Source organism: Vipera ursinii, assembly GCF_947247035.1.
Source record: "Vipera ursinii genome assembly, chromosome: 3".
In the NCBI taxonomy this organism is placed as follows: Eukaryota; Metazoa; Chordata; class Lepidosauria; order Squamata; family Viperidae; genus Vipera; species Vipera ursinii.
In genome coordinates, this window is record NC_139516.1 from 82945777 (window position 1) to 82973014 (window position 27238).

A 27238-nucleotide genomic window follows, 5' to 3' on the forward strand; every position below is an offset into this window, starting at 1 on the left:
TTACTTTAATTCTGTATATGCAGATGTTCCTCACTTAACCAAGAAGCATTGCATTTCTCTTTTTAAATAATACCATGCTTGTCAAAATCCAGAGGAACTTGCTCCTAGATAAACACATTTAAAATTGTAGCCAAAGGCAGTGAGGATTTTCTTGTTTGTGTTGCTCAGTTTCTATATTTTGGCAACGAAAAATGAGGATAACAACATATGTAAATGCTCCTTACAACATATAAATATTATTTTTACTATTTTGTCCAACAGTAGGTACGGTAACTTTAAGTGGAATTACATTCCAGGAGTATAAGTGATTGCCAAAATGTCTGGAAGTTGTGGTCAAGAAAAAAAACGATGGATTACTACAATAATTCTGAGTTCATCTCTCCAGGTAATGTATGTCATGAAAGTTCCCACCAAAAGGCTGTCAATTGGAAGGGTTGTCTATTCATAAGCTTGTTACACAGAAACAGCATGGCCAGGCACCTAACACTAATTTATAAGAAGGCATGTTGGTGATGTTACTTCTCCTTATTCTCCTCTAGTCCTCACATATTCTCATTTATATAATTTATTTTGATTTGTTTATTTCTAGGGAGGTGGCTTATGTCTAAGCCAGGGGTCGGCAACCGAAAAAAGGAAAGGAGCCACTCAGAACCGGTTCCGTCGCACAAACAAAAAAGTGGGAGCCGCAAAAAGTGCACGCGCGTGCGTCCACTCACGCGCATGCGCAAAAAACATTTTGCGCATGCGCAAAATGGGAGGCACCTGCGCGGCGACGGGTCTCCCCTTTGTAGAGGTGCGCGCCGTCCCGTCCGGAGACCTGCCGCGTTCGTCAAACGGGGCCAGGCCGGCGCGCGCAGGGGGAGGGGGCGACGGGGGCTTTTCTCCTAAGAACAGCGGCTTTTAAAAGTGGGAGGGTCGGAGCGCTGCGGGCAGGTCCGGAGAGGCGGGGGATGAAGCCCCGCTTGCCTGGAGGGGGGGCAGAGAAGCGAGTTGCTGCAGCCCACCTTGGGCGGCTCCCGCCCTTTGTTCAGGCACCAGCATCCCAAGGAAGCCCAGCCAGGAAGCCCACCCCCCGCCCGCTTTTCCGGAGGGGGGCAGAAGGAGGGAGCACGTCCCTCCCTTCTTTGTCTGCTCCGCGGCTGCCCTGCGGGAGGGGAACGCCTTGCGTGCCCAGCCTGGTCCCGGCGCAGGGGGCGAGAGAGGCGGCGTTTGGGCCAGGTCAGAGGACGAAGCCGGACCGTGCGAGCTGCGCTCCCCCCTCCCTCCGAGCAGAAACCCGATCCTTGCCGCTCCCGAGGATCTGCGAGGCTGGGGGAGCCGCCCTTCCCCTTGTTTGCCCCGGCGGACGCTCCTGGCGCTGCTGCTAACGAGCACTGCTGCTAATTCGTCCTTATCCTCCCAGGGCCAGGCAGAACGGAGAAGCGTGGTCGTTTCGCAGCTTTCCAGCCCAACTCACTTCGTCCCTCATAAAACCCAGGCAGAAAAGGCCGGCGCGCTTCCCAGAGCTGCGCTCTTGACTCGCCAAAGCTTGCCGGGCGCTGAGCTCACCGGCGGAATAAAGAAATCGTCTCTCCCTGTCTCACGTGTAAATAAATCGTCACCCTCACTTACTTGACCACCGGCTTGCTTGTCATTCAGGGAAATAATGGTTAATCGATGGAGACGTGTAACGTGTTAGTTTGCAGTCCTTCATCATCCTATTTTCTTCAATTGCCCCGGGGTGTGTGTGTCGTGTGCGGTACTTACAGAATCGATGGCGGGGTTGGGCGGGGGGTGGGAACGGACAGAGATGACCATTCAACCCACGCAGAGAGCCCATCAAGCAGCGCTCTGAGGGAACAGGGGAGCGGGACGAGATCGGGCTTTTGCCCTTCGGCTGAAGGCGAGGCACTCGCCTCTAGTTGCAGACCTGGCAAATGGGGGATAGCCAGAAGTTGCACGGAGGGGGGGGAAATGGGGCCCGCTACGAGTCGCTTCAAGGGAGTCACGGCACTTTGGGGAAAGGCAACTTTTTTCCCCCGGCTCCGCAAACGAAAAGCGCCGCGTGCCTGAGTCTCAGAGCACGCCTGAAGGGGAAGTGAGAATCCAGGCGACGGGGAGGCCGAGTGTGTGTGTGTTCATTTTCCCCATTTTTCACAACCAGGTCGCAAGGGGTTTTGCCCTCGTTGCCTGTGGACGCGCAGGACAAGTCCTCCGTCCCAGCCACACTCACAAAAAAAGTTCCTCCTTAGCCGAGCGCCTCGGGAAACAGCATTTTAAAGGAAATGTAAGCTTGTCATCAACATCTTCCCCTCACAAATCTTCCCTTCCCTTCCCCGCAGCAAACGACCAGCGTCGCCATCCCCAAACAATGCAGTTCCTTGGAGCGATGCGGACAAGTGGGAAAGGAAGCCCGGCGGCCGGACCGCGCTCCCGCCCTGCCTCCCCAAGGGCTTGCACGCGTTACCGCCCCACGCGTTTGCCGCCCCTCGCGAGCCCGCTGGCTGGCTGGTGCTGGCTCCGTCTCTCTCTCTCTCTTCCTTCCTCCCTCCGTCCCTCCCTCGGTCTCCCCGTCCCCCTTTTCCGGCTTAGCCCCACGTCACCAGGAGACCAAACAGGGACATCATAGCAGAGCGGAGGAGACACAGGAATCGGATCCAGGTACCGGGCTGGCTTATCTCCTCCCTCTTTTCGCAACCGCTCTGCGGGATGAGTTTCCCTTTTCCTTCTGGCTGACCCCCCCTCCCCCGATCACCCTTCCCTCCCTCCCCCCCTCCAAGGCCGCCGCCAGTCAGCATCTCTCCTGCCATTTCTGCGGCTTTTCCGTCGCCCCCGCCGCCGCTCCCCCTTCCCCGCAGGGCCAACCGCATCTGGCGCCTTCTTCCTCTGGAGGGGAAATCGTGGCTTCTCTGGGCAGTTCCCGCTTCTCTGGGCAGAGCGCCGCCTTGATGGTTTGGAGAGCTGCGCGCGCACCAGGCGACTGGGAGCCGCATGAGGCGGCTCAAAGAGCCGCATGCGGCTCCAGAGCCGCGGGTTGCCGACCCGTGGTCTAAGCTAAGCCATAGGCTACAGCCACCGATCCTTGTTTCTTCTGGAATGCTTCTAAGCCTATATGGAATCTCCAACCCAAGTGTTCTCAGATTGCCTATCCCAATGTTAGATGCAATTCTGTTACTGGAATGAACCTATAATTATAGATGAATCACAACTTCTATTTGGAGAGAAGGAAAGCAGCCACAGCTACTCTATTTATTCTTTTAAAATAGTGGGATATGTTTGCCTGGCACACTAGGCTATTCTTGCTACCTGACAAAGTTTATAATTTGTTTTTATTACTTGTGAGTAGAGATGATGCTCACCTATGGATTGCCTCTCTCTTCTCTTGTAGACTCTTCCTTTAGTTAGCTAATAGCAATCAGACTGCACATTGAATAGTCCAATGAGAAAGATGCAATGGAGAAAATTGCATAGAAAATTTTATATTTGCTTTCAAGGAGATTGATACATCTATAAAGTTTATTATTATACCATTTATTTACTTTGCATCCCATATTTGTTATTTTTATAAATTACTCAGGGTGGCAAACATACCTAATAATCTTTCCTTCTCCTATCTTCCCCACAACAACCCTACAAGTTGGGCAGAGGGAGAGTAACTGGCCCAAAGTCATCCATTCAAATTTCATGCGTAAGGCAGAACTAGAACTTATACTCTCCTGGCTTCTACTCTAGTGCCATAACCACTAGACCAGGGGTAGGCAACCTTGGTTCTTTTATGACTTGTGGACTTCAACTCCCAGAATTCCTGAGCCAGGAATTCTGGGAGTTGAAGTCCACGAGTCATAAAAGAGCCAAGGTTGCCTACCCCTGCAGTAGACCAAACTGGCTACCCTTTGTTTCTAAATACTATTAAAGGATTTTATTAAGAAATGCTTTTTCCTTTTTTTCCCTTTTTTCTTTTTTGTTGGCAGGATTGGTTCTTTAAAGGCACTCTACTGTCAAATCTTTTTTTTAAAAGCATTTCTGACTAGATGAGAAGAAAAAAAATGGGAAAATTTAATTAGCCTATCTCAGGATGATAATGTTTTTGTAACTGAGAATAATTATATAGCTAACTATGTTTGCTTGCATGTTTTTATAGATGTTGGATTCTTTAGAAAGCTCAGAACAGCTCACAATGAAATTGTATTGTTGAAAAACTTTGATGGCCCAACTTTTTAAATAAAAAACTGCAACCTCACAGCATTTTGTTTTAATTGGCTGAAGGTGAAAAGATTTTAAATTTTTAAACTAAAAAGAACGGAAAAATTATTTTCTCATAAACCAAGTAATTGAAGCACTGTATGAGGCATATTATTCAATTGTACACTTTGCTTCCAGTTTAGACAGTAATTTTGTTTACTTTTTAAAGTTAGAAAGAAATACCAGATAGATCTGATAACAGTAGTCAGCTAACAAATCAAAATTATATTTTAATATGCAAGGGGAGCATTTCTCCCTACAAGATTGGAGGAAAAAGAAAAGACAATATAATTAGTTTTATTCTATCACTGGAACATCCATAAGCATTTGTTTTCAACTTTTGTAAAGAGAGGGCTTGGCTAAATTGGCTCTTGGATTGCAGGGTTTTTAAAATTAGTATTCATGTATATTAAACTATTTTGAATGTTTTAATGATCCTTCTACTTAAGGGACAGAATATATTTTAATATGACATTTTGTTATTTAGGATCATGAAATTTCAACAACCTTACAAAACCAGCAACACCGGGTTCGTTATTCAGATTCAGTGGAAAATGGATCTATTATTTTCTCACTTTCTGGTATATTATTATAGTTTTTCATTTTTCCCACAACAGCAATGCTATGAGGTGGGTTGGGTTCAGACAGAGTAACTGGCCCAAAGTCAGCAGCTAGTTTTCATGCCTAAGGGAGACCTAGAACTCATGATCCTAAGCCAACATCTTACCCACTTACACCAAAATGGCTTACTTTAAATGGATAAATGGCTGACAAGCATAAACCTAATGAAAAAAACAGAAAGAAAAATAGGTACTTTATGCGTTTTGAAACTAGTGTCCATGAAATGGAAAGGATATACCGTATTTATCGGCGTATAACACGCACCGGCGTATAACACGCACACATCATTTGCCCCCTATTTTCAGGAAGAAAAAGTGCGTGTTATACGCCGATAAATACGGTAGATCAAAATGAAAGCAGACTGATCTCACGAAAGTGAATGCGTGATTAATACATGCATTAAGTGAAAGTGTAGCTGTAATTACAGGTACTTCGGTTAATGACCATTCAGTAACTATTCAAAGATACTTTGGTGCTGAACAAGTGATACTTATAATCCAACCTCAACGTTCCATCTGTTGCAGCACACCCGTGATCATGTGATTGCAGTTTGAGTGCTTGGAAAGAAACTTGCACTTACAATGCCTGCAACTTTCCAGTCATGTAACTGTCATTTGCAACCTTTCCTGCTAGCTATTCACAAGCAAAATCAGTGGGGAAGCTGGCAGGGAAGATTGCAAGTCACTCCTTTACGTCTCTCCCTTTTCAGCCACTCCTGAGGAGCCTAGCTGTGGAGTACAAGATCCAATGATGTCATACTCCATAGCATGCATCCACTTGCAGCCCACCCACCCACACTCCATTAACACTCGCCCACCTAGCCATGCTGATGCAGCACCCTGGAAGCCACCTGCAGACCCTCCTACCTGGCACCACCACCATAAGCGCCACCATCCCTGGCCAGGGTCACACTATGCCAGAGCAGCTACTTAGCCACCCGCCAGCCTGCTTGCAAGCTGCCCAGGAATTTATTTATTTATTTTAATCCCATTTATATCCCGCCCTTCTCCGAAGACTCAGGGCAGCTTACAATTTAAGCACAAACCCCATTTACTATGCTTACTGGAAGTGGGCAGGAAGTTCAAAGTGGTTCCTCACTTAACAACATGAGATCTTCACTTGATGACAACAACAGGGATTGCACTGCTAAGCGAGTCAGTCACTTGACCTCTTTATGATCATATTGCTTAGCAGTAGAAATTCCAGTCCCAATTGCCATTGTTAAATGAGAACTATGCATGAGTGAAGGTATATGTTAGAAAGTAGTTGTTGTCATACAGATTATTGTGGAAGCATATGAAAGTATCGATTCATAGATTCATGGACCAACATGCTATGCTTCAGGGAATGATGAAAATAGATTAAAAATGAATTTTAAGAAAGATTATGAAGCTCCGAGTGAATGTGATCCAGTGGGACAAAACTGCTCTGTTAGGTGACATGAAAAGAATAGTGGGAATGAGTTCAGTTCACAGAAAAAGTGATATGGACATTTAGAAACTCAGGAGTGAGTAAGAATTTCTACTTAAAAAGACTTGACTTTGAATACATGGTGTACATATAAATACATTTATGCATACACTAGAAAAAGAGAATGCTTTGAAAAGTAGAAATGATTTGATTATGGTGAAAAAATATAATGAAATAATTAGTGAATAATACAAGGATGATGAGGGGTTCTCAATTAGAAAAGCAGTTCTTCTGGGTCTTTGGGCCTTGCCAATTCCCTTATGTTACAATAGTATTAGGACTGCTGCACAAAACTTGCAAGATCATTATACCATTGTAACAAATATCCAAAATGCCTATTTTTTCATCTTTCTTCTAGATCTATTTTCTTGGATTTTCCATTAATTTTCAGTATTGTGGATTTAGGATGCAGCTTTATATAGATTTTTCAGTTTGAACAGCTGTATATACCCCACCATATATAAATCATACCGTATTTGTACTCTTTTAAATCAACAATTATGTATAGCTTAATAAAAAGTTCTTCTCTCTCAGGTGTTGCATTTTTGCTTGCTGATACTCAAGATTTGCTATTGATAAATAGCAAAGACATTTTTGAAAGAATAAAGAAGTTCATGACCATTCATAGAAATGGATTTTTACTTTTATCAGCTGCCCTTCACGGACCAAAAGAATGGGAAATGATATTCAGAATTCAGCAAAGGTATAAAATAATTAAATCATAATTTGAAATTTGCTTTATTACTACCACTAATGGAAAATGGATATATTTGTAGCATTTGCTGACTCATACTATTTAAGATAATTTATTTTTGTTCATTCAGTGAAAGCAAGCCAAATAATAAAAGCACTTTACATTGTTATGTTGCAGCTCATAATATATAGATTCTCAATCATTTGGACCTTTTACAGTCATGGCTGAAATTCAGTTACCACACAGAAAATGCATTTTTGTGCTTTTGGATATCCTTTGATTGGGGGAATGCAAGTTTTGGTCTCCCAGCAATTTTTTGATACCATTGACCATTGTATCCTTCTGCTCTCTCATTGGGGCAGGATGGCACTGTTCTGCAGCAATTTCCCTCCTTTCTAAAGTTGTGTTGCCAGTTGGTGATGATGGAACGGATCAGTCTAACTCCAGGCCAAAGCAATGCTATGAAAGGGCTGGCCTAGCGCCTGGAGGCTGTTAAAAGCCTGCAAGGTAGATTTGGATTGGTGACCTAATGATGTCAGGGAAATTCCATCTCTGAGCAGGTTGCTCAAGGATGGCCCATAATCACATTCCTAAAGGCTCACAATTCCTATTTGAAGAACAAGTGGCAGCTGTGGCATAGAAGCTTTTGCAGAGTTCTATCTAAATTGTGACCATTTATGGATCAGAAAGCTCTGTTCACAATCACTCATGCCCTAAAGCTTCCTAGACTATTGTAACACACTCTGCGTGGACCTGCCCTTGAAGATTATTTAGAATCTAATGTGTACATATATATGTATGCGTAGGTTATTCCTCCCTGCCTTGAGAGCTACATTTGTTTCCAGTTGGCTTCTAGATGTGATTGGAGGTGCCACTTGCACTTTTAAAGCCCCATTTGCTTCTTGTCTGAAGATCTGCCTTAACTCCCTCCAGGTCCAGTACTTGACAGTGTCTCAGTAGCTGCTCTGCTTCTTTGGAACTTGCTCCCAGATTTAGTTATCTTTTGTATCTTTTACGTTTTAAGAAAGCTGTGAAGACTGTAAATATCCATTCCATCTTGCAATGTGTGTGTGTGTGTTATAATTAAAGGTGGGGATAGAGCACTTATATTTTCTGTTTTTTATCTTTCTTGATCTTTTTATATATATTTGGGGTATCATTATTTTGACATAGTTAAGTAGGGGTAATAAAGTAGATAAATCAGTAAGACCTGCTATCATTTTTTGTCCCTCTTGAGCTTTCTGGAAATTGTGAAGACCTGCACAAAAAATATACAAATTAACAGTTCCAAAATAGATATTCATGTAAACAGGAGTCTTGTTTCAGTGAGATATGCTATCAAGTAAATATTTACAAACCTTCCAATATACCTGTTTGACAATGGAAGGTTTTGATTCCAATTAAGAAGCAATCAAAATGCATAGTATAAAATCCTAGATGAGAAGAGGAGCATGCTATGAATATTACAGGAGCTGAACATATCCTGATGATGTTGCAAATTTGGATTTAAATTTATGGGTTGAAGAGCACTGAGAAATTCAAGATTATTCTTTTATTAGAGGTTTTTTAAAATTAAGTTAGCAGCTAGCAAATTATATTACAGCAATGGCTATATTTCTTAGGGAATTCAAAAATACTAATAAGTATAGACATCATTTGTGAAAATAAGGAATGCAATTCCTTCCAGAAGGGAGCAAAGATAATTTATTGGTTGTTTAGCTCTACTTTAGGATAAGGAATAAAGCAGAGGAAAGGATGAGAAAAATTTTGTATGTACATAGCCAGCAGAACCAGACCAATCTTCCCCTAATTTCAGCCTCCAGTCATGGTTCTATGCTAGCAAGATTACAATCACCAATTACCATTTTCACTGCAGCAGCTGGCATTTCTGTATTTTTGTTGGAACGGAAGCAATTAGACATGCAAATGTAGTTCATAAAACAGTTCAAATACACTCAAGGTTTTCCAGGGCTTAATCTACTGTTATAAAACAGCTGCGAGTTTCACAGCTGAAAAGCAACACAGAAATATTTAAATTGATCTACATGAGATCAAATCAGATCAAACTAACTAGCCTGATATTATAGTGGATGAAAAGTAGAATGTATATTCTTGAGTAAATACTAGTGCATAGAAGACTGGCCCTAGAAGAGATAATACAAATATGTATAAGGAATTTATTTTTGTATATTTGTCAACTTGGCATTTTTATATTAGGTGTAACCTTCATTTTATTATCTCACTTATTGTGATTGGCAGATGTTAAGGGACAGTCTACTTAAAATTCCATTTTATTTTCAGTCCCTGATCCCTTTATTTAGAAATGTTGAAGCTTCAACTATTGTAAACCATGACATCCTTGCATTTGGTTCTTAATTATGGTTCCTCTTATAGAATGCACTGTGATCTCAAGAAACAAAATGTAATTCTATAGGGTCATCAAAATACATGGCTTGTTACAGAATAATATAACGAAAACAACACAGTTTGCTAGATTTAACATTGTTTCAGTAGAGGGAAGATGAGAAGTAGCAAAGGAGACTACAACTAATAGGTGAACATGCAGCTAGTTATGCTTATCCTGTATTTGCTTTAGGAGGGAAGAAAGAGAGTGGGTTTAGTTTTAGTTTTAGTTTTATTTGATTTCTATACCGCCCTTCTCCCTAGGGACTCAGGGCGGTTCACAGGGCAAATATAAATAACGATACAAAAGTTAAAAGGAAATTAAACCAGTGCCCAGTTAAAAAACAACAATAATAAAGTGCTAAAAATCAATTTAAAAACCCATATTCCCCCATCAGGCCAGACCAGCTAATTCAAATAAGTGGGTCTTCAGCCCGCAGCGGAAGGATCGGAGGTCTGATGCCGTCCGGAGCTCAACCGGCAGTTGGTTCCATAATGCCGGAGCGCCCACAGAGAAGGCCCTCCCCCTGGGGGCCACCAGTCGACATTCCCTGACCGGAGGCACCCTGAGGAGGCCCTCTCTGTGGGCACGCACAGGGCGGAGGGAAGTTGACGCCGGCAGCAGGTGGTCCCCGAGGTAACCCGGACCCATGCCATGTAAGGACTTAAAGATCATAACCAGGACCTTGAACCTCACACGAAAGACAACTGGTAGCCAATGCAGCTCGCGGAGCAAAGGTGTAACATGGGAGTACCGGGAAACTCCCAAGACAACTCTCGCGGCCGCATTCTGTACCAGTTGGAGCCTCCGAGTGGTCTTCAAGGGAAGCCCCATGTAGAGAGCATTACAGTAGTCAAGGCGAGAGGTCACGAGCGCATGAGTGACCGTACACAGAGCATCCCGGTCCAGATAGGGCCGCAACTGGCGCACCAGGCGAACCTGGGCGAAAGCCCCCCTAGTCACGGCCACTATATGATCTTCCAAAGTAAGCCGTGAATCTAGGAGGACTCCCAAGTTGCGAGCCCTATCCACGGGGGGTAAAAGCTCATCCCCCATAGAAAGAGATGGAACATTTTGAATGTCCCGGGATGCCGGAATGTACAGCCACTCAGTCTTGTCAGGGTTGAGTTGAAGTCTGTTCCTCCCCATCCAGACCCGAACCGCCTCCAGGCAACGGGACATCACAGCGAGGGCATCACTGGGGTGGTTTGGGGTCGAAAAGAAAAGTTGGGTATCATCAGCATATTGATGATACCCAACTCCAAAACCACGAATGATCTCACCCAGCGGTTTCATGTAGATGTTGAACAGGAGAGGCGAGAGAACCGACCCCTGAGGAACTCCACAAACGAGAGACCTAGGGGCCGATCTCTGCCCCCCTGCCAACACCGACTGCGAGCGTCCCAGGAGATAGGAGGAGAACCACTGAAGAACTGTGCCTCCCACTCCCAATCCCCTGAGACGCCGCAGCAAGATACCATGGTCGATGGTATCGAAAGCCGCCGAGAGGTCTAATAGGACTAGGACAGAGGAATATCCCCTATCCCGAGCCCTCCAGAGATCATTCACCAGAGCGACCAATGCCGTCTCCGTGCTGTACCCGGGCCTGAAACCCGATTGGTAGGGGTCCAAATAATCTGCTTCATCCAGGACCAGAGGGAGCTGATGCGCCACCACACTCTCAACAACCTTCGCAAGAAAGCGAAGGTTGGAGACTGGACGAAAGTTGTTCAATACAGCTGGGTCCAAGGCAGGCTTCTTGAGGAGAGGTTTCACCACCGCCTCCTTCAAGACGGTGGGGAAATAACCCTCACTCAAAGAAGCAGATATAACCGCCTGGAGCCAGCCTCGTGTCCTCTCCCTAGCTGCATAAACCAGCCAGGAAGGGCACGGGTGCAATAAACATGTGGTGGAGCTCAGCCTCCCCATAATCCTGTCCACTTCATCAGGGGTCACAGAATCAAACTCTTCCCAGATAACATTGACAAGACCGCCCGTGTCCTGATCGCCAGACTCTGCCCAGCTGGAGTCCAAACCGGTCCGAATCCGAGCGATTTTATCCGACAGATGTTGACTATGTTATACTATGTGACTATGTTATACAGCATGGGTCAATAACCTTGACAACTTTTAAGATTTGTGGACTACAACCCCTAGATTTCTGGGAGTTGAAGCCCACAAGTTGCCAAGATTGGAGATCTTTGCTTTACAGCATAACTCATAAATAATTGTGAAAGATTGGTGTCCATATTTGCTACTAACACCAAGTACAAGGCCAATAATAGCAAAAGGAGTGGTACATATTCAGGGAAAATAATAATGTTCAGATATTTATCCTGAAAAAATACAAGGCTATGTCTTCTGAGGTGCACTAGTCCAAGAAGCTATGAGTTGTAACTCATCATCTGACACCAATGGGGCTAGAGCATAAGCTAACCTTCAACATTGCCATAGGCATACAATCCAACAATATACATTTTTTGGCATGAATTAAGTATGTTTAATTTTTGACATCACAACTCAAAAGGATCTCGTATCAAAGATCTAGGAGACGATGGGCACATTTTTTTTTCGTTGTAGAATAGTCATGGGTTAAAGTGCAAGTATACCTTTCAGCTTTCCAACATGGTGGTATTTTTTATTCTAAAATGGAGATATGTGGAGTAGTGTTCCATTTATTAACACTAAAATAGCCTACTTCCCATCTTAAACATTAATATATCTATCTCCCACTGTCTTAGCCAAGAAATATGAATGAGTAGCTAAATGTTGCTATCATATACATTTATGCAATTGTATATTATTTTTATCTGCACTAAAAACTTTAAAGTACAAATGGATATTTATAAAAATTTTCTGCTTAAGGTTTTTAGGCAGTAATTTACGAATAGTTCCAATCCATAATACTGCTGAAGGTGTTCAATTAATGTTGACCATAGCAAAGGTAAGTGCAGAATTTGTATTTTAAGAATTTTGTTTTTACATTAATAAATATTTGCACTCAAATAAGATAAATATTTGCACTCAAATAGATTCATTTGTTGTGCAGTACCTTGAAAGCAACTGCACAATGCTGCCACAGTAGATTTCCAGTTTCAAAATTGCTTTTTGTTACAAGGATATTTTAATATATGCTTTTAAGAGCATAGTATTGAATTATTTTTGTTCAGATCACATCAATATAAAATCAGAATTAAGCCTGAAAGTTCAACCACCTGATTGGTTATTGGATGGTAAAATCCTCCAATCCTTCTCAACTGTTATGACATACCTTTGATGTACCTTTTGCCTAGTCACGCAGCAGCAGCCCTGCCCGAGCTTCTCGACATCCTCTCGGGGTTGGTGATTGAGTTCCCCAAACTTATAGTTTTGGGCGACTTCAATCTGCCATCCCTGGGAGGATTATCTGAGTTGGCTCGGGAGTTCATGGCTTCCATGACGGCCATGGACCTGACGCAAGTAATTTATGGACCGACTCATGTGGGAGGCCACACCCTTGACTTGGTTTTTTTATCTGGACGGTGGTTAGATGATCTTGGTGGGGGCTCCCCAATTGTTATGCCCCTGTCATGGACCGATCATCATCTCCTGCGGCTGGTCTTCCGTTTTGCCACTCCCCGCCGTGGGTGTGTGGAGCCTATTAGATAGTACCGCCCCAGGCGCTTAATGGACCCTGATAGGTTCCAGGCAGTGCTGGGGTCCCCACCTGCCTCCGTTGCTCACAACTCGGCGGATGCCTTAGTGGAAGCCTGGGAAAGGGCAGCCACGGAGGCTCTTGACCGAGTTGTACCCTTGCGGCCCCTGACCCGGTGCAGATCCCAGCGAGCTCCATGGTTTTTCGCGGAGCTTCGGGAGATGAAGCGTCGGAGACGGGGCCTAGAGAGCTGTTGGAGATCCAGCCGATCCGAATCCGACCGATTGCGACTAAGAACCTATATTAGGTCTTATCTCGCAGCGATAAGGGCGGCGAGGTCTAATCTCTTCACTACCCTTATCGCATCCGCAGATAACCGCCCGGCCGCCCTGTTTAGGGTGACCCACTCCCTCCTTAACCAGGAGGTGAGGGAGGAACCTTTGCAGGGTCGTGCCAAGGAGTTTAGTCAACATCTGTCGGACAAAATCGCTCGGATTCGGACCGGTATGGACTCTGACTGGGCAGAGTTTGACGATCAGGACGCAGACGGTCTTGTCGATATTACCTGGGAGGAGTTTGATTCTGTGACTCCAGAGGAAGTGGACAGGATTATGGGGAGGCTGAGCTCCACCACATGTTTATTGGACCCGTGCCCCTCCTGGCTGGTTTATGCGGCTCGGGAGGGGACACGAGGCTGGTTCCAGGTGGTTATATCTGCCTCTTTGAGTGAGGGTAGTTTCCCCGCCGTCTTGAAGGAGGCGGTGGTGAGAAGAAGCCTGCCTTGGACCCAGCTGTGTTAACCTTCGTCCGGTCTCCAACCTTCGCTTTCTTGCGAAGGTTGTTGAGAGTGTAGTGGAGCATTAGCTCCACCTGGTCCTGGATGAAGCGGATTATCTAGACCCATACCAATCGGGTTTCAGGCCCGGGTACAGCACGGAGACGGCATTGGTCGCTCTAGTGAATTATCTCTGGAGGGCCCGGGACAGGGGACATTCCTCTGTCCTAGTCCTATTAGACCTCTCAGTGGCGTTCGATACCATCGACCATGGTATCCTGCTGCGGCGTCTCAGGGGACTGGGAGTGGGAGGCACAGTTTTCCAGTGGTTCTCCTCCTATCTCCTGGGACGTTCGCAGTCGGTGTTGGCAGGGGGGCAGAGGTCGACCTCGAGGCCTCTCGTTTGTGGAGTTCCTCAGGGGTCGGTCCTCTCGCCTCTCCTGTTCAACATCTATATGAAACCGCTGGGTGAGATCATTCGTGGTTTTGGAGTTGGGTATCATCAGTATGCTGATGATACCCAGCTTTTTATTTCGACCCCAAACCACCCCAGTGATGCCCTCGACGTGATGTCCCGTTGCCTGGAAGCGGTTCGGGTCTGGATGGGGAGGAACAGACTTCAACTCAACCCCGACAAGACTGAGTGGCTGTGCATACCGGCATACCGGGATATTCAGAATATTCCATCTCTTTCTATGGGGGGTGAGCTATTAACCCCCCCCCCGTAGATAGGGCTCGCAACTTGGGAGTCCTCCTAGATTCATGGCTTACCTTAGAAGATCATGTAGTAGCCATGACTAGGGGGGCCTTCGCCCAGGTTCGCCTGGTGCGCCAGTTGCGGCCCTATGTCGACCGGGATGCCCTGTGTACGGTCACTCATGCGCTCGTGACCTCTCGTTTGGACTACTGCACCGCTCTCTACATGGGGCTGCCCTTGAGAACCACCCAGAGGCTCCAACTGGTACAGAATGCAGCCACGAGAGTCATGTTGGGAGTCTCCCGATACTCCCATGTTACACCTCTGCTCCGTGAGCTGCATTGGCTCCCAGTTGTCTTCCGGGTGAGATTCAAGGTACTGGTAATGGTGTTCAAGGCCCTACATGGCATGGGTCCGGAGTACCTTAGGGAGCACCTGCTGCCGGCATCAACTTCCCTCCGCCCTGTGCGTTCCCACAGAGGGCCTCCTCAGGGTGCCACCGATCAGAGAATGTCGGTTGGTGGCCCCCAGGGGGAGGTCCTTTTCTGTGGGCGCCCCGGAGCTATGGAATCGGTTGCCGGTCGAGCTCCGGATGGCGCCCGACCTTCGCTCCTTCCGACGCGATCTGAAAACGCATTTATTTGAACAAGCCGGCTTGGCCTGATGGGGGATGGGTTGGGTTTTTATTGTTCTTAATATTTGTATTTACTGTTTTTACCTTGGGCATTATGTTTAATTCCTTTTAACTTTTGTATTTTTATACATTTGCCCTGTTCACCGCCCTGAGTCCTTCGGGAGAAGGGCGGTAAATAAATAAAATTATTATTATTATTATTATTATTATTATTATTATTATTATTATTATTATTATTATTATTATTATTATTATTATTACATAAATGATTACTATAACCTATTGTATTTCTCTCTTATTGGAAGACTTCTTCAAAACCCTATCTGGACAATGTTCACTATAGAATGCTAATGGCAAAGACACAGATTATAGAACAAAGCCCTGTTTGGAAAATGCTTCATCACTGTCAACTGCACTGAAGTTAAACACCATCCAAAGTGTTAAAAAATTCGGCCTTTATTTTCTGCTTTAAAAAACATATCCACACACAAAAATTCAGAACACCTGTCTGAAAATACACTTTAATAGATATATTGAGAATAAAAATTTTTCTGTAATTAGATGTTTAATCTCCGGTATAAAGAAAGGAATATTATCTTTATATACTTTCCTTTCAATATGCAAAAGAAGGACAGATATAAACCACAGCTTGTAAATAAGAATACCAATACCTTCTAATTAATTTTGAGGGGAAATGGTCATTATTCAAAAGTACAGAAGAGCAATTAACAGACATGATTCTAACTTTACAGTTTTACAATAGTTTACTCACGTCTATTTTTGCTTTTTGATAATTCTTATTCTGTATTTTAGTAATGTTATTTTTCTTCTCTTTGTATTACTACACAATGGGGATTTGTATCATACAGACTGAAATTTATGTAATAAGAATAATCTTTCCAACACATCTGTATATAATAAGCCTGTGACAAAGGTGGGAATTAAATTATAAGCAGCTTTTGTCAATCGATTCACTAGTATGAGACTTAATTCTATGGGATTAAATCCAGAACCAGCTGGATTCTGTTAACAGAAAAGTCCTACTATTCATAGAACAAATTACAATCTAACTGAGACTTGTGGCTAGAAGGGGAAGGATCAAAGAGAAAGTAAACAACTTTTGCCAATTATCTTCCACCCCTTCCATTGCGTTTCTCAAACTGCCCTGGAGGATCTCACCAATTCTCTGCATCTGATTTTCATGGGATTCTAGCAGAACAATAGTTTTCCTCAAATTTTAGTAATCCGTCTAATCATAAATCTTGTGGATAAAATTGATTGTACCAAGTAATACCGTTTGTAGTTCTTGCTTACTTTTATATTGGCATTTTTTTTCATAGTATGCCTTTTATAAATAGGTAGCGTTACACAAAACGTTAGTGTGAAACTGCATGGTGATAGATACCTACGGTTCTGACATTCAAAATATAGCAATGGCACATTATAATCCTGGGACTAACGTCTGAAGGTTTAGGAGGAAAGATATATTCTAAAACCTCTCTAGAAATCTGTAATAATTATTATTATTTTGTATTTTTTTAAAAAAAATTGGCATGTTATATTTTGGGCAGTCCGACTTAACAAGTGGAATACTGAAATAAAGTTGTTTATTTGACTCCAGTGGTTTCTTCAGTTGCAGCCTTTGTTTTCAATGAGTTCTTCTACCCTTGCCAGAACACTTTCCATTAAATCAAATGTGAAAAGTGCAGAGTGAAGAGCCTGAAACAGATTTGACATTACAAATTTAGAAGTATCTTGGGAATACTGATGTATCAAATCCTTAAGTAAAAGTTCGCACACATTTTAATAGTTTCCCTAAAACCAAATTACTCACTTGAAGCTCCATGTCCTTTGTAATTCCTGACATCTTTGCTTCAGCTATCAGTTGAGCACAAGTCTTTTTAGAACTGCGAGGCTCTGCTATGGAAAAGAATGAAGGTTATTAATATATAAGTCCCTATACCTTCACTTTGGCTTGAAACTCACTATATTTAAGTATCCCCTGCAGTCAATTTTACCTGGTATTTCTTAGAGGACAACTCTTAACATAAGAGCTAGTTTTCATTCATTCATTCATTCATTCATTCATTCATTCATTCATCTTCTATAGCCACCCATCTCAATTGAATCTGGATGGCAAGTTGTTTGGTGTGATGATGAGAGATTGTAAGTGCTCCTTTTGCAATGGAAGTTGATCAGGTAACTTTGGGACATTTATTACGTACATCATCTTGAATTGTACAAAATAAAGGCAAGTGTAAACCAATGATTGTATGGGCGTGCTATTTTTTAAATTTTTGTTCAGTTGATCATTTATCTATAACTCTTTGCAACTCTCTTTCCTGGGAGTATGTGTAAAAGTTTCTTTGAGCCCTTGTAAATTTACACTTGTGTCTTCAATGAGAGTAACTAAACCCTCCTCCTTGTTTTCTGTCAGCCTCTATTTAACTTAATTTAGTAAATTTGTTTTTCATTAGCTGCCGACTCTATAGACTCTTTTTAGTACTTTCCAAGCATCAGAGTCTTCACTGATGGCTGTTATCTTAGCATTATATGCTCCAGATATTTTAATTGCATTATTGTTGTTTCCAGTGAGCAGTGGGTGTTTTTACTACATCTGACATTGAATTAATTGTTTTTGCTATCTAAAATATTAACAGTTATCCTTGCAAAGAAAACTTCAGTGACTTGCAGAATCAACACTGACTCAAAGGCACCACCCAACATTATATTGGATACTTTAATACAGTACTTTAAATTCAAATTTGGAATATATATCCCCACAACAAAACAAAAACTGGTATCCAAGTGAACCTCCACACAGTGAACTGGTTAAAGGTATTGAGATGATAACCAAAATTATAAATTCTTTCTGTTCTACAGGGTTACTAGGGATTAGCAATTTTGTCATGCTGAAGTCAACCTATAATTATGCAAGACACAAAATGTCTCTTTCCCATCGAGAAAATATATTTTACTCTTTATATTGCATGATGGACCATTAATACAATTTAACACTAGACTTCCAATTTATATATCTAATAAAAATCAGAATGCAAATCCTGTATTATTAGCTAAAAGAGCCAACTCACAAAAGTATACAAAATTATTCTGAACTAAATTTTTTAAAAGTCACAGATTCCTGCTCTTTGTAATGGAAAAAAATAGTTCTGTCTTATAGTGAAAGGTCACATTTAATAACGTATCCATACCTTTGCTTAAAGTCCAAAGGTCTCTGGTTCAAACCTAAATTCCATTCTTAGGTCAAGATCCCTTTGAGATTTTGGCCATCTCTATTTACATATGGAATATGGTGAGGAGAGGTTTCATATATTCTCCTTAAATAGATGTATTGCTCCATTTGTTACTTAAATTTCACAGTCCAAATACCTTAGTCTAAACTGCAGCCTTTCTTTGTGCCTATGAAAACTGACATGCATAAAATAATGACATTAACTAACCTCTTTTATTTTCTTTCTTCCTTTTTATTTCTGCTTCATAGTGTGCTCTTGACATGTTAAGTCCAGTGTGCAAAGGCTTCAAGAAATTTCTCTCTATCTTGTAAAGTTCTGTCCATACACAAGTCTGAGGAAAAAAAGAAAATATTAAATACGATTAGTGGCACTATAACTTACAGTAAAGTCTTAATAAACCTTTCCTTCAATGACATGGTTTGCTGGTTTTAAAAAGAAAATAATTTAAGACATAACCTGCACTGCTAAGCTGCATTTTAATCAGTTAATCCGGTGTCATAATGTAACATTTTTTACTCATAACTAAACTTCAGATTATCTTCTCAAGAGCTTTTGACATGTCCTCCACATCAGACCTGGAGAATTGTGCCTTATTAAGCTGAGTGTAACTCCCCTAATCACAGAATGTGCTACATTCATTGCTAGATTAATGTAATAAAACATATTCCATGTCAGGTAGAAAGAAATTTTATTATATATTAACTACAGATAAAACTAATTCAAGAACATAATAGAGAAACATTAAATAAAAATTTAAAAGTTCAGAAAAAAGAGCAAAAAGGAGAAAAGATAAAGCCTCCTCCTTAATTCCCAGAGTACAATCAACATTAACAACTTATCACTATCTCTTAAAATATAACCAAATGCCTCTTTATTACATACCTCATTCCATTCTCTATAAGCTCATCTTTAAAAGCTCATTTTTTTCATATTAATCAGCAAAGACTATTCTGAATGTATAGCAAAAGGGAGATTACCAAAGATTATTATTGGCCTTAGAAAGTTGTAAACAGATTAAGGGCTCAAATGAACTTAAGACTTTGAAGTTAATATAAAGGATCCTTTCTCCTGGGGGAATTCCCTTGTTTTTATTGGGAATCTGATATGATGCCTTGAAGCTTGGATATTAAAGGGCAACAAATGGCTACCTTAAAAGAAATGTTTACTGAATGGGTACAGTAGCTACTTGAGTTATTTAACTCTATAATGCAATCAGAAGATGTTCTTGAAGAGGAACAAACTCCACTGAACAAAACTGAAATTGTTTTAAAGATGGGCTTAAAAATTGTAGCCTACAAGAAAGAGAAGGAAATAATGGATTTACAAATTAAACTGGATAAAGATTTAAACAGTTAAAAGTTATACAAATAATAAATTAAGACAGCAATGGGATAATTTTGTTTTATTTCATTTACAATAGAGATTTACTTGCAGTTGCCACACTGGCATTATAATAGGGACCTGACAAAGATGAGAAGAGACAAAGAGAGCAGGAGAAAACATATGTTAGAACTTTCTACGAGGAATGTAGAAACTGTTGAGAGAAAGAAGAAAGATTGCAAAACTAATCTAATCAATCAAGGTTAAAATAATGAGTTATTTCTAATTACGTTTAATGGTTTTTCTGATTGGCACTGGACTTTGATAATCTAAAGATAGGAAATGGGGGGAATCTGTTTACATAGAAATGGAGATATAAATATAGAAGGAAGGATTCTAGTTGGGTGTAATAGATAAAGTTTGTAATACTTATTTTGTTATTTCTGATAAACCGTATAGAAAAAGAGACATGTTGAGCTCTTGTCAGATCATTGACCTGGATGATTAATAGAACAGAAATGCGCAGCCTGTAATGGCAATTTCCCCAAGCATTTGGACCAGCTTTTTTATTGGGGGGGGAGTAGAAGAAACAAAAGTTACATGTAATTTACTGTATTGCATTATTATTTTATTGATGCCTTAGTGACAAATAAGTCAACAGAACATACTGCTTTAGGGCTTTAAATGATTGATACCCAATTTAGAAAATGGTCTGAATGTCATTAAACCATGTTTTAGTGCATAAAATTGTCCATAAAATCTTGTAACACAGGAAGTTTTATGGCATAAATAAACTACAGCTGCTCCCTAAAATCACATCAATTGTGATTTTCCATTCTTGAAATCAAGTCAAGCTTAAGGAAGAAACTTTATAAATGTTGTATTTCAAAACAAACTCCAAGCATGTTTTATTATACATGTTCTATTTGCAGCATTAGGAGGAAAAATGCACAGTGCAACAGAATGCATACTACTTTAGTGACAAGTTTCCCTTTTTTGTGTCTGTGCAGTATTAACCTGCCATTTCCTAGTTAATTAGATGCTCAGCTTCAAGTTGGTGGTTTTGGAATAAGTACCCCTTTCCTCAGATTGAACTTGGCAAAGAACTAAATTTACAATTGTTTCCCCATGATTAATGAATAATAGCTAAACAGCATGAACCTAGAGTACATTAGGGGAAAAAATCTGATCAAAGTTGGTTTCAAAATTTTAATATAAATTGTTCCCTTTACCACAAACCATTTGCCCATCATATCAGCTGCATAAGGACAGAAGCTTGCAAAAAAAATTATATCAATCATGAAAAGCTGCGACAATCACTGAATATTAAGCTGGATAAGCATCATTATTAAAAAAAAACTGATGCAAAATGAACTTGCTAATGCAGTTGTGTCAAACCACAGAAAGATGTCATATAAAAATACTGAAAGTAACTTACAGTGGGGGGGAAAATTATTTGATCCCCTGCTAATTTTGTATGTTTGCCCGCTGACAAAGAAATGATCAATCTATAATTTTAATGGCAGGTTTATTTTAACAGTAAGAGATAGAATAACAACAAAACCCCCCTATAAAAACGCATTTCAAAAAGTTATAAATTGATTTGCATTTTAATGAGTGAAATAAGTATTTGATCGCTTCGCAAAACATGATTTAGTACTTGATGACAAAACCCTTGTTGGCAATCACAGAGGTCAGTTGTTTCCTGTAGTTGGCAACCAGGTTTGCACACATCTCAGGAGGGATTTTGTCCCACTCCTCTTTGCAGATCCTCTTCAAGTCATTAAGGTTTCAAGGCTTACATTTGATAGCTCAAAACCTTCAGCTCCCTCCACAGATTTTCTATGGGATTAAGGTCTGGAGACTGGCTAGGCCACTCTAGGACCTTAATGTACTTCTTCTAGAGCCACTCCTCTGTTGCCTTGGCAGTGTGTTTTAGGTCATTGCTATACTGGAATACCCATCCATGACCCATTTTCAATGTCCTGGATGAGGGAAGGAGGTTCTCACCCAAGATTTGACGGTATATGGCCCCGTCCATCATCCCTTTGATGCGGTGAAGTTCTCCTGTCCCCTTAGCAGAAAAACATCCCCAAAACATAATATTTCCACCTTCATGGCTGACGGTGGGGATGGTCTTCTTGGAGTCATAGGCAGCATTCCTCCTCCTCCAAACACAGCGTGTTGAGCTCGATTTTGGTCTCATCTGACCATAACATTTTCAGCCAGTTCTCTGAATCATTCAGATGTTTATTGGCAAACTTCAGATGGGCCTGTACATGTGCTTTCTTGAGCAGGGGGACCTTGCGGGCACTGCAGGATTTCAGTCCTTCACGGCGTAGTGTTACCAATTGTTTTCTTGGTGACTATGGTCCCAGCTGCCTTGAAATCATTGACAAGATCCTCCCGTGTAGTTCTCAGCTGATTCCTCACCATTTTCATGATCATTGCAACTCCACGAGGTGATCTCTTGCATGGAGCCCCAGAATGAGGTAGACTGACAGTTATTTTGTGTTTCTTCCATTTGCGAATAATCGCATCAACAGTTGTCTGACCTCTGTGATTGCCAATAAGGGTTTTGCCACCAAGTAATGTCATATGTTTTGCGAAGGGATCAAATACGTATTTCACTCATTAAAATGCAAATCAATTTATAACTTTTTTGAAATGCGTTTTTCTGGAATCTTTTGTTGTTATTCTGTCTCTCACTGTTAAAACAAACCTACCATTAAAATTATAGATAGATAATTTCTTTGTCAGTGGGCAAACATACAAAATCAGCAGGGGATCAAATAATTCCCCCCTCCCCCAGTGTACATAGAAATACAAAATAAAAAAAACCATTTGCCTACTATGCTTTATTTGTAAATATGTGAAAACTAATCAGAAGAGAAATCATATCAAATTATTTTTCTTGACTTCTGAGACTAAGAAAAAACATGTTAATTGAATTAATTAATTAATTAATTTTTTTTAAAAGATGTCTCTGTCACCCCTTTCCTTCTGGATCATTCTGCTCTGAGGATTTAGGAATCTCCAGAAACTCTTACTATAGAAAATTCCCTTTATTCCTAGAATAAAATAGAGCATCAGTGATAAAGACTTACATCTGTTTAGGGGATGTATATCAGATGGGAACAAAACCTTCACCCACTGGCAGTTTGGTGGGTGGTGACTGTTCCCCCTGCTTATGGGGCCAGAATGGCTCCCATAGAGGCCTTATATTTATCTTTGGCTATAGGTAGAGAAGCTCCATGACTTCAATATATTCTATCTGAGGACAGCACAGAAGAGCAATGGAGGCTTCTTATGAGCGCAACATGTAAGCCCTTGAATCGAAATTATGGCAGCTGGAGCCAGCAAACCTGCTCAGACCCAGTCCCATTGGGATGGAGATGAAGTTTGGCATCCATTTTTTTCCAGTTTTCCAAATAAAAATGAGATTAATTTTCTAGTAGACACATGCTGTCCAGCATGTGCTACTGAAATGAAACATTAAGCAAATAATCTTGCATTAGAATCCCAGAGTTTTCAAGTGAAACTGAACCATGCCTAACCGATGAACTAAACTTGGAAGCATCCAATTAAAAGGCAGCTTTTATTTCTTAGTATATACAGCTAGAACCAGAATGTAAGGTTCTACACTTCAGTAATCAACATTACTTCAGGGCAATTACAGTAATTTGTTTTTAATAGACTAGGGATGTCAGATAGCTTGCACGATTGGCTTGTGTTGACTGAGTAGTTACAGAAAGAAGCACATTTGAAAATCAGGTCAGAGAGCAAAGCTTGAAAAAAAAGGAGATGAATGTACAAAAGAGCAACAAATAATCCAGAAATGGAGGCAATATCCTGCTTGGTGCTTGAGAGGCATAAAATATGTGCTGGGGCAGACTTGAACTCTGAAAATGGCTCCTGACAGCTATCAACCCTCCAGCAGAACAGATTTAGCTCTGGAGGACTGTTTGGTAAAGCATAATTTACCAGCAGCAATTATATTGCTGTGACCTGGCTCCTTTGCTCTCCTCTTTCTTCTTTCCCTTGAGTGACTTTAAAATTTGCTTGAAAAGCTGAATTTACCCTTCCTATTGTCTTGGGGCATCCTCAATTCTACATCTTACCTAAGAAAGGATATGCTATAAAGATTCTCAGAAGAAAGCAGGGCAGATTCTCAAAAAGGCTCATAGCTGACTCTTGGCAAACGCTTGAATAAGTCCCTGCTGTTTTCTTGGCAAGATTTTGGAAGCTAAGATTCCTAGGACTGAGAATGAGTGACTGGTCCAAGGTTACGCAGCTGGCTTTGTGCCTAAGGAGGGACTAGAACTCACAATCTCCCAGATTTTAGCCTAGTGTCTTAAATCACTGCACCAGATAGTCTCTTTAGCAAATTATACTAATAAACGAGAATTCAGTTCAAGCTGATCTTCTTTAGAGAACGAAGTTGCAAGAGGATTTAGAAAGTCAAAGTTCTTCATCATTTTCCACGGGACTAAAAATTATGGATTCAAAACAAAGTTTGCATGAATAAACTGTTCCCACTGCTGTTTTTCGCCATACACAGACAGGAGAAAAATATATAACATTCCCTTCTAGATGTATAAAGAAATATCTTTTATATATGTAAAAAAAAAGCAGAAACATACATGGTTACACAAGATTCAAATTGCAGAAAGATTTTAAGATGTTACTTTTGCAATTCATCTTAAATTGTATTTTATTTTAATTCCATTTTAAATTGTATTTTATCAAATTCCATTTTGGATTGCTTTTATCAAGTTTTGGTGACGGTTTGTTGCTGGAACTTTGCACTTTGATATGGCCCAAGGGCTAATCAATAAAGTTGTTGTTATTATTTAAGTAGCTACTAATTGGATTACTCAAAGCTATTGTTATATTTGTTGCTATTCAAAAAATACAAATCCATATTCTAATTTGAATTTCTAAAACATGCAAATCAAAGGAAGAATCTCTGCCCCCTTGCTTGGGGCTCCCATAGGGCCACAGAGCAGTGGAGCTGGTAAGCATCCTGAAGACCCTCTCCCTGTTTTTTTTAATTCTGAGTATTAAGTATTTTTGCCTTTTAATATAATTTTATATACAGTTTTCATGTTTTTATATTTTACTTGTACACCACTTAAGAGACTCTCTCTGTGAAGGAGAGAAGCAGTTTTTAAAGTTGATTTAATAAAGTCAAGTATAATCAAATATTTCAATGTATTTCAGTTGTACCATTTTTAAAGGTCTACAATAAAGCACTCTATCGTTCTCTCTCATGTAATTTTTCCCATACAATCGTTACAGAAGAAAATTTTTCTTAAAAAAAATACCTTATTGTCATCTTCGTTATCCTTAATAAGTAAATATCTCAGCAAATTCAATGAGGCCATTATCCTGAAAATCAGAAATGTTAAATAATCATCTTCATAAAACATTCCTCAAGCACTGATATATTCATTTATGACAACTATTTCCAATTCCATATTTTTTTCATCAGACACAGAAAAATTACAGGATTACAAAGGATCCTTAGTATTTCCATTGCATAAATGGCAATGTATATTCCTCCAGATGTTGTATTTATTACTACTGACCAATATCAGTAAAAACATTTTGATCTTTACTACTCTACTGGGAAAAAAATTCAGTTTACCTAGTAGCCTTGTGCCCTGCCTCTATTTTTTTACCATTAATAAAAGTACTGGCAAATGTTGAGCATATTTTGAGTTCCAACAAATAACATATGTTTCATGCTTGTTGTCAAACTTATATCAATAATGTACAGTATTGCATCTGCAACACATTTGAACAACTTCATAGTTAGCATCTTAATAAACGTTCAGATTAAGTGACTGGCAAAAGCAAAATGACATATTTGGATTAGTGAATCAATTATTCCACAAAAAAGATTTTTAACAGATTATCTTTTTGATTTAATAGTGCCGTTTGTTATCAGGAACTCATAAGTTGTTTATAAATTCCAATGGAAACCTCAAATGAGCAAAATAACTCTTAGAAAGTTAATTTTGTTAACAAATTATAAGAACTTTAATGAAATACCTCAAGAGAATGCCAGCCCTTCAAGATACAACAGACTTAAAACACCAAAGTTATGAATACTAACACTAGTTTTTCATTGTAGGGTTGGATTAATCAAACTTTGCAACCCTGAATGTGCCTTCCAATGCCTATGTATCCTAAAGACAACTATGGAGAACCAAGTCGGAGACACTTTTTCAGATTCCACTCTTGCTTGGCATTCACTTTTTTTTTAATCTGACAGTCACTTTTGCTGCGGTTCTTAGTTCTGTTCCTCAGTTATTTTCATAGCCCATTACAAGCAGCCCTTTTTTAATGACCGACTGCTTGGCAACTGTTCAAAGTTACCCCCAAAAGGTACTTACAGCCCAATTTCCAAGTTCCGATGGCCGCACATTCCACTGCAAGTCACATGATCGCATTTTGGGCATTTGGGAACCACTCACCTTTCTAGTCATTTACAGCATCCCAGGATCATGTGATCATGATTTCCTAAATTTTTGTCAATTTCTGGCCTTTATTTCTGGTTTCCAGCAAAAAAAAAAATGCCCATTGGATAAAATGAATTGGTATTCACTTAACAATCACCACCGGGAAAAAAAATGGGTGTGGTAGCATGGTGATCCAGTTGACGATCACACTTACTTAGAACTGTAATGCCAAGCTTGATTATACTGTAAATCGAGGACTACCTCTACAAAGAGATACTTTTATGTGACTTATCACATCTCACCTGTCTGAGTGCTGGAGGAGATCAGTTTCAGCACCTTCAGGTAGTGAGAGCACCATGTCCAACAGAGAGACCAGCTGGAGTCCAATAAAAAACCTGCTGCCTTCTGCCCTCTGGGAAATAAAAAAACATAACACAAGAAAGAGTAGTAAGTGCTTCATATATTGTCTGCATTACTATTATAGCTAAGGTAAAGGTTCCCCCGCACATGCGTGCTAGTCGTTTCCAACTCTAGGGGCCCGTGCTCATCTCCGTTTCAAAGCCGAAGAGCCAGCGCTTGTCCGAGGATGTCTCCGTGGTCATGTGGCCGGCATGACTAGATGCCAAAGGCGCACGGAACGCTGTTACCTTCCCACCGTAGTGGTCCCTATTTTTCTACTTGCATTGTTACGTGCTTTCGAACTGCTAGGTTGGCAGAAGCTGGGACGAGTAACAGGCGCTCACTCTGTTACGCGGCACTCGGGATTCAACCCGCCAAACTGCCGACCTTCTGATCGACAAGCTCAGCGGCCTAACCTACTGAGCCACCGCTAAAAGCATTCAAAAACAAATTTACTGAATTGTTATTCCAACTACCTGTAAGGCTGTTTAATCTCCTTCTTTCTCCTGCTTGTTTCTCTTAATTTAAACTGAATTCTGAAAGCACTGTCCATAGTCTAAACTAGATGACCCATTGGACCAGGAACAGCCCCCCCCCCCAAAAAAAAAGCATTTTTAAAGCATTGTCGTGAGAAGCTGGCAGGAAATG

At 41.0% G+C, this 27238-nt stretch overlaps 2 protein-coding genes across 2 annotated transcripts in view; one reads left to right on the forward strand and one right to left on the reverse strand.

Moving 5' to 3' along the window:
- Nucleotides 1-316: 316 nt before the first annotated feature.
- LOC310638887 (protein SPO16 homolog) lies at nucleotides 317-15569 on the forward strand (the record flags this gene model as incomplete). Its single annotated transcript, XM_083360248.1, has 5 exons — nucleotides 317-385; nucleotides 4709-4802; nucleotides 6847-7015; nucleotides 12276-12354; nucleotides 15456-15569. The coding sequence occupies 5 exons, from the start codon at nucleotides 317-319 to the stop codon at nucleotides 15567-15569; spliced, it is 525 nt and encodes a 174-aa protein (XP_083216374.1).
- Nucleotides 15570-15608: 39 nt separating this feature from the next.
- Nucleotides 15609-27238, reverse strand: part of GLMN (glomulin, FKBP associated protein) — a 39273-nt gene continuing 27643 nt past the window's right edge. Inside the window, 6 exon segments of the mRNA XM_083357950.1 lie at nucleotides 15609-16791; nucleotides 16793-16869; nucleotides 16985-17070; nucleotides 18612-18735; nucleotides 25052-25115; nucleotides 26494-26603. Coding sequence (XP_083214076.1) covers nucleotides 16758-16791; nucleotides 16793-16869; nucleotides 16985-17070; nucleotides 18612-18735; nucleotides 25052-25115; nucleotides 26494-26603 — 495 coding nt within the window. The 3' untranslated portion in view covers nucleotides 15609-16757.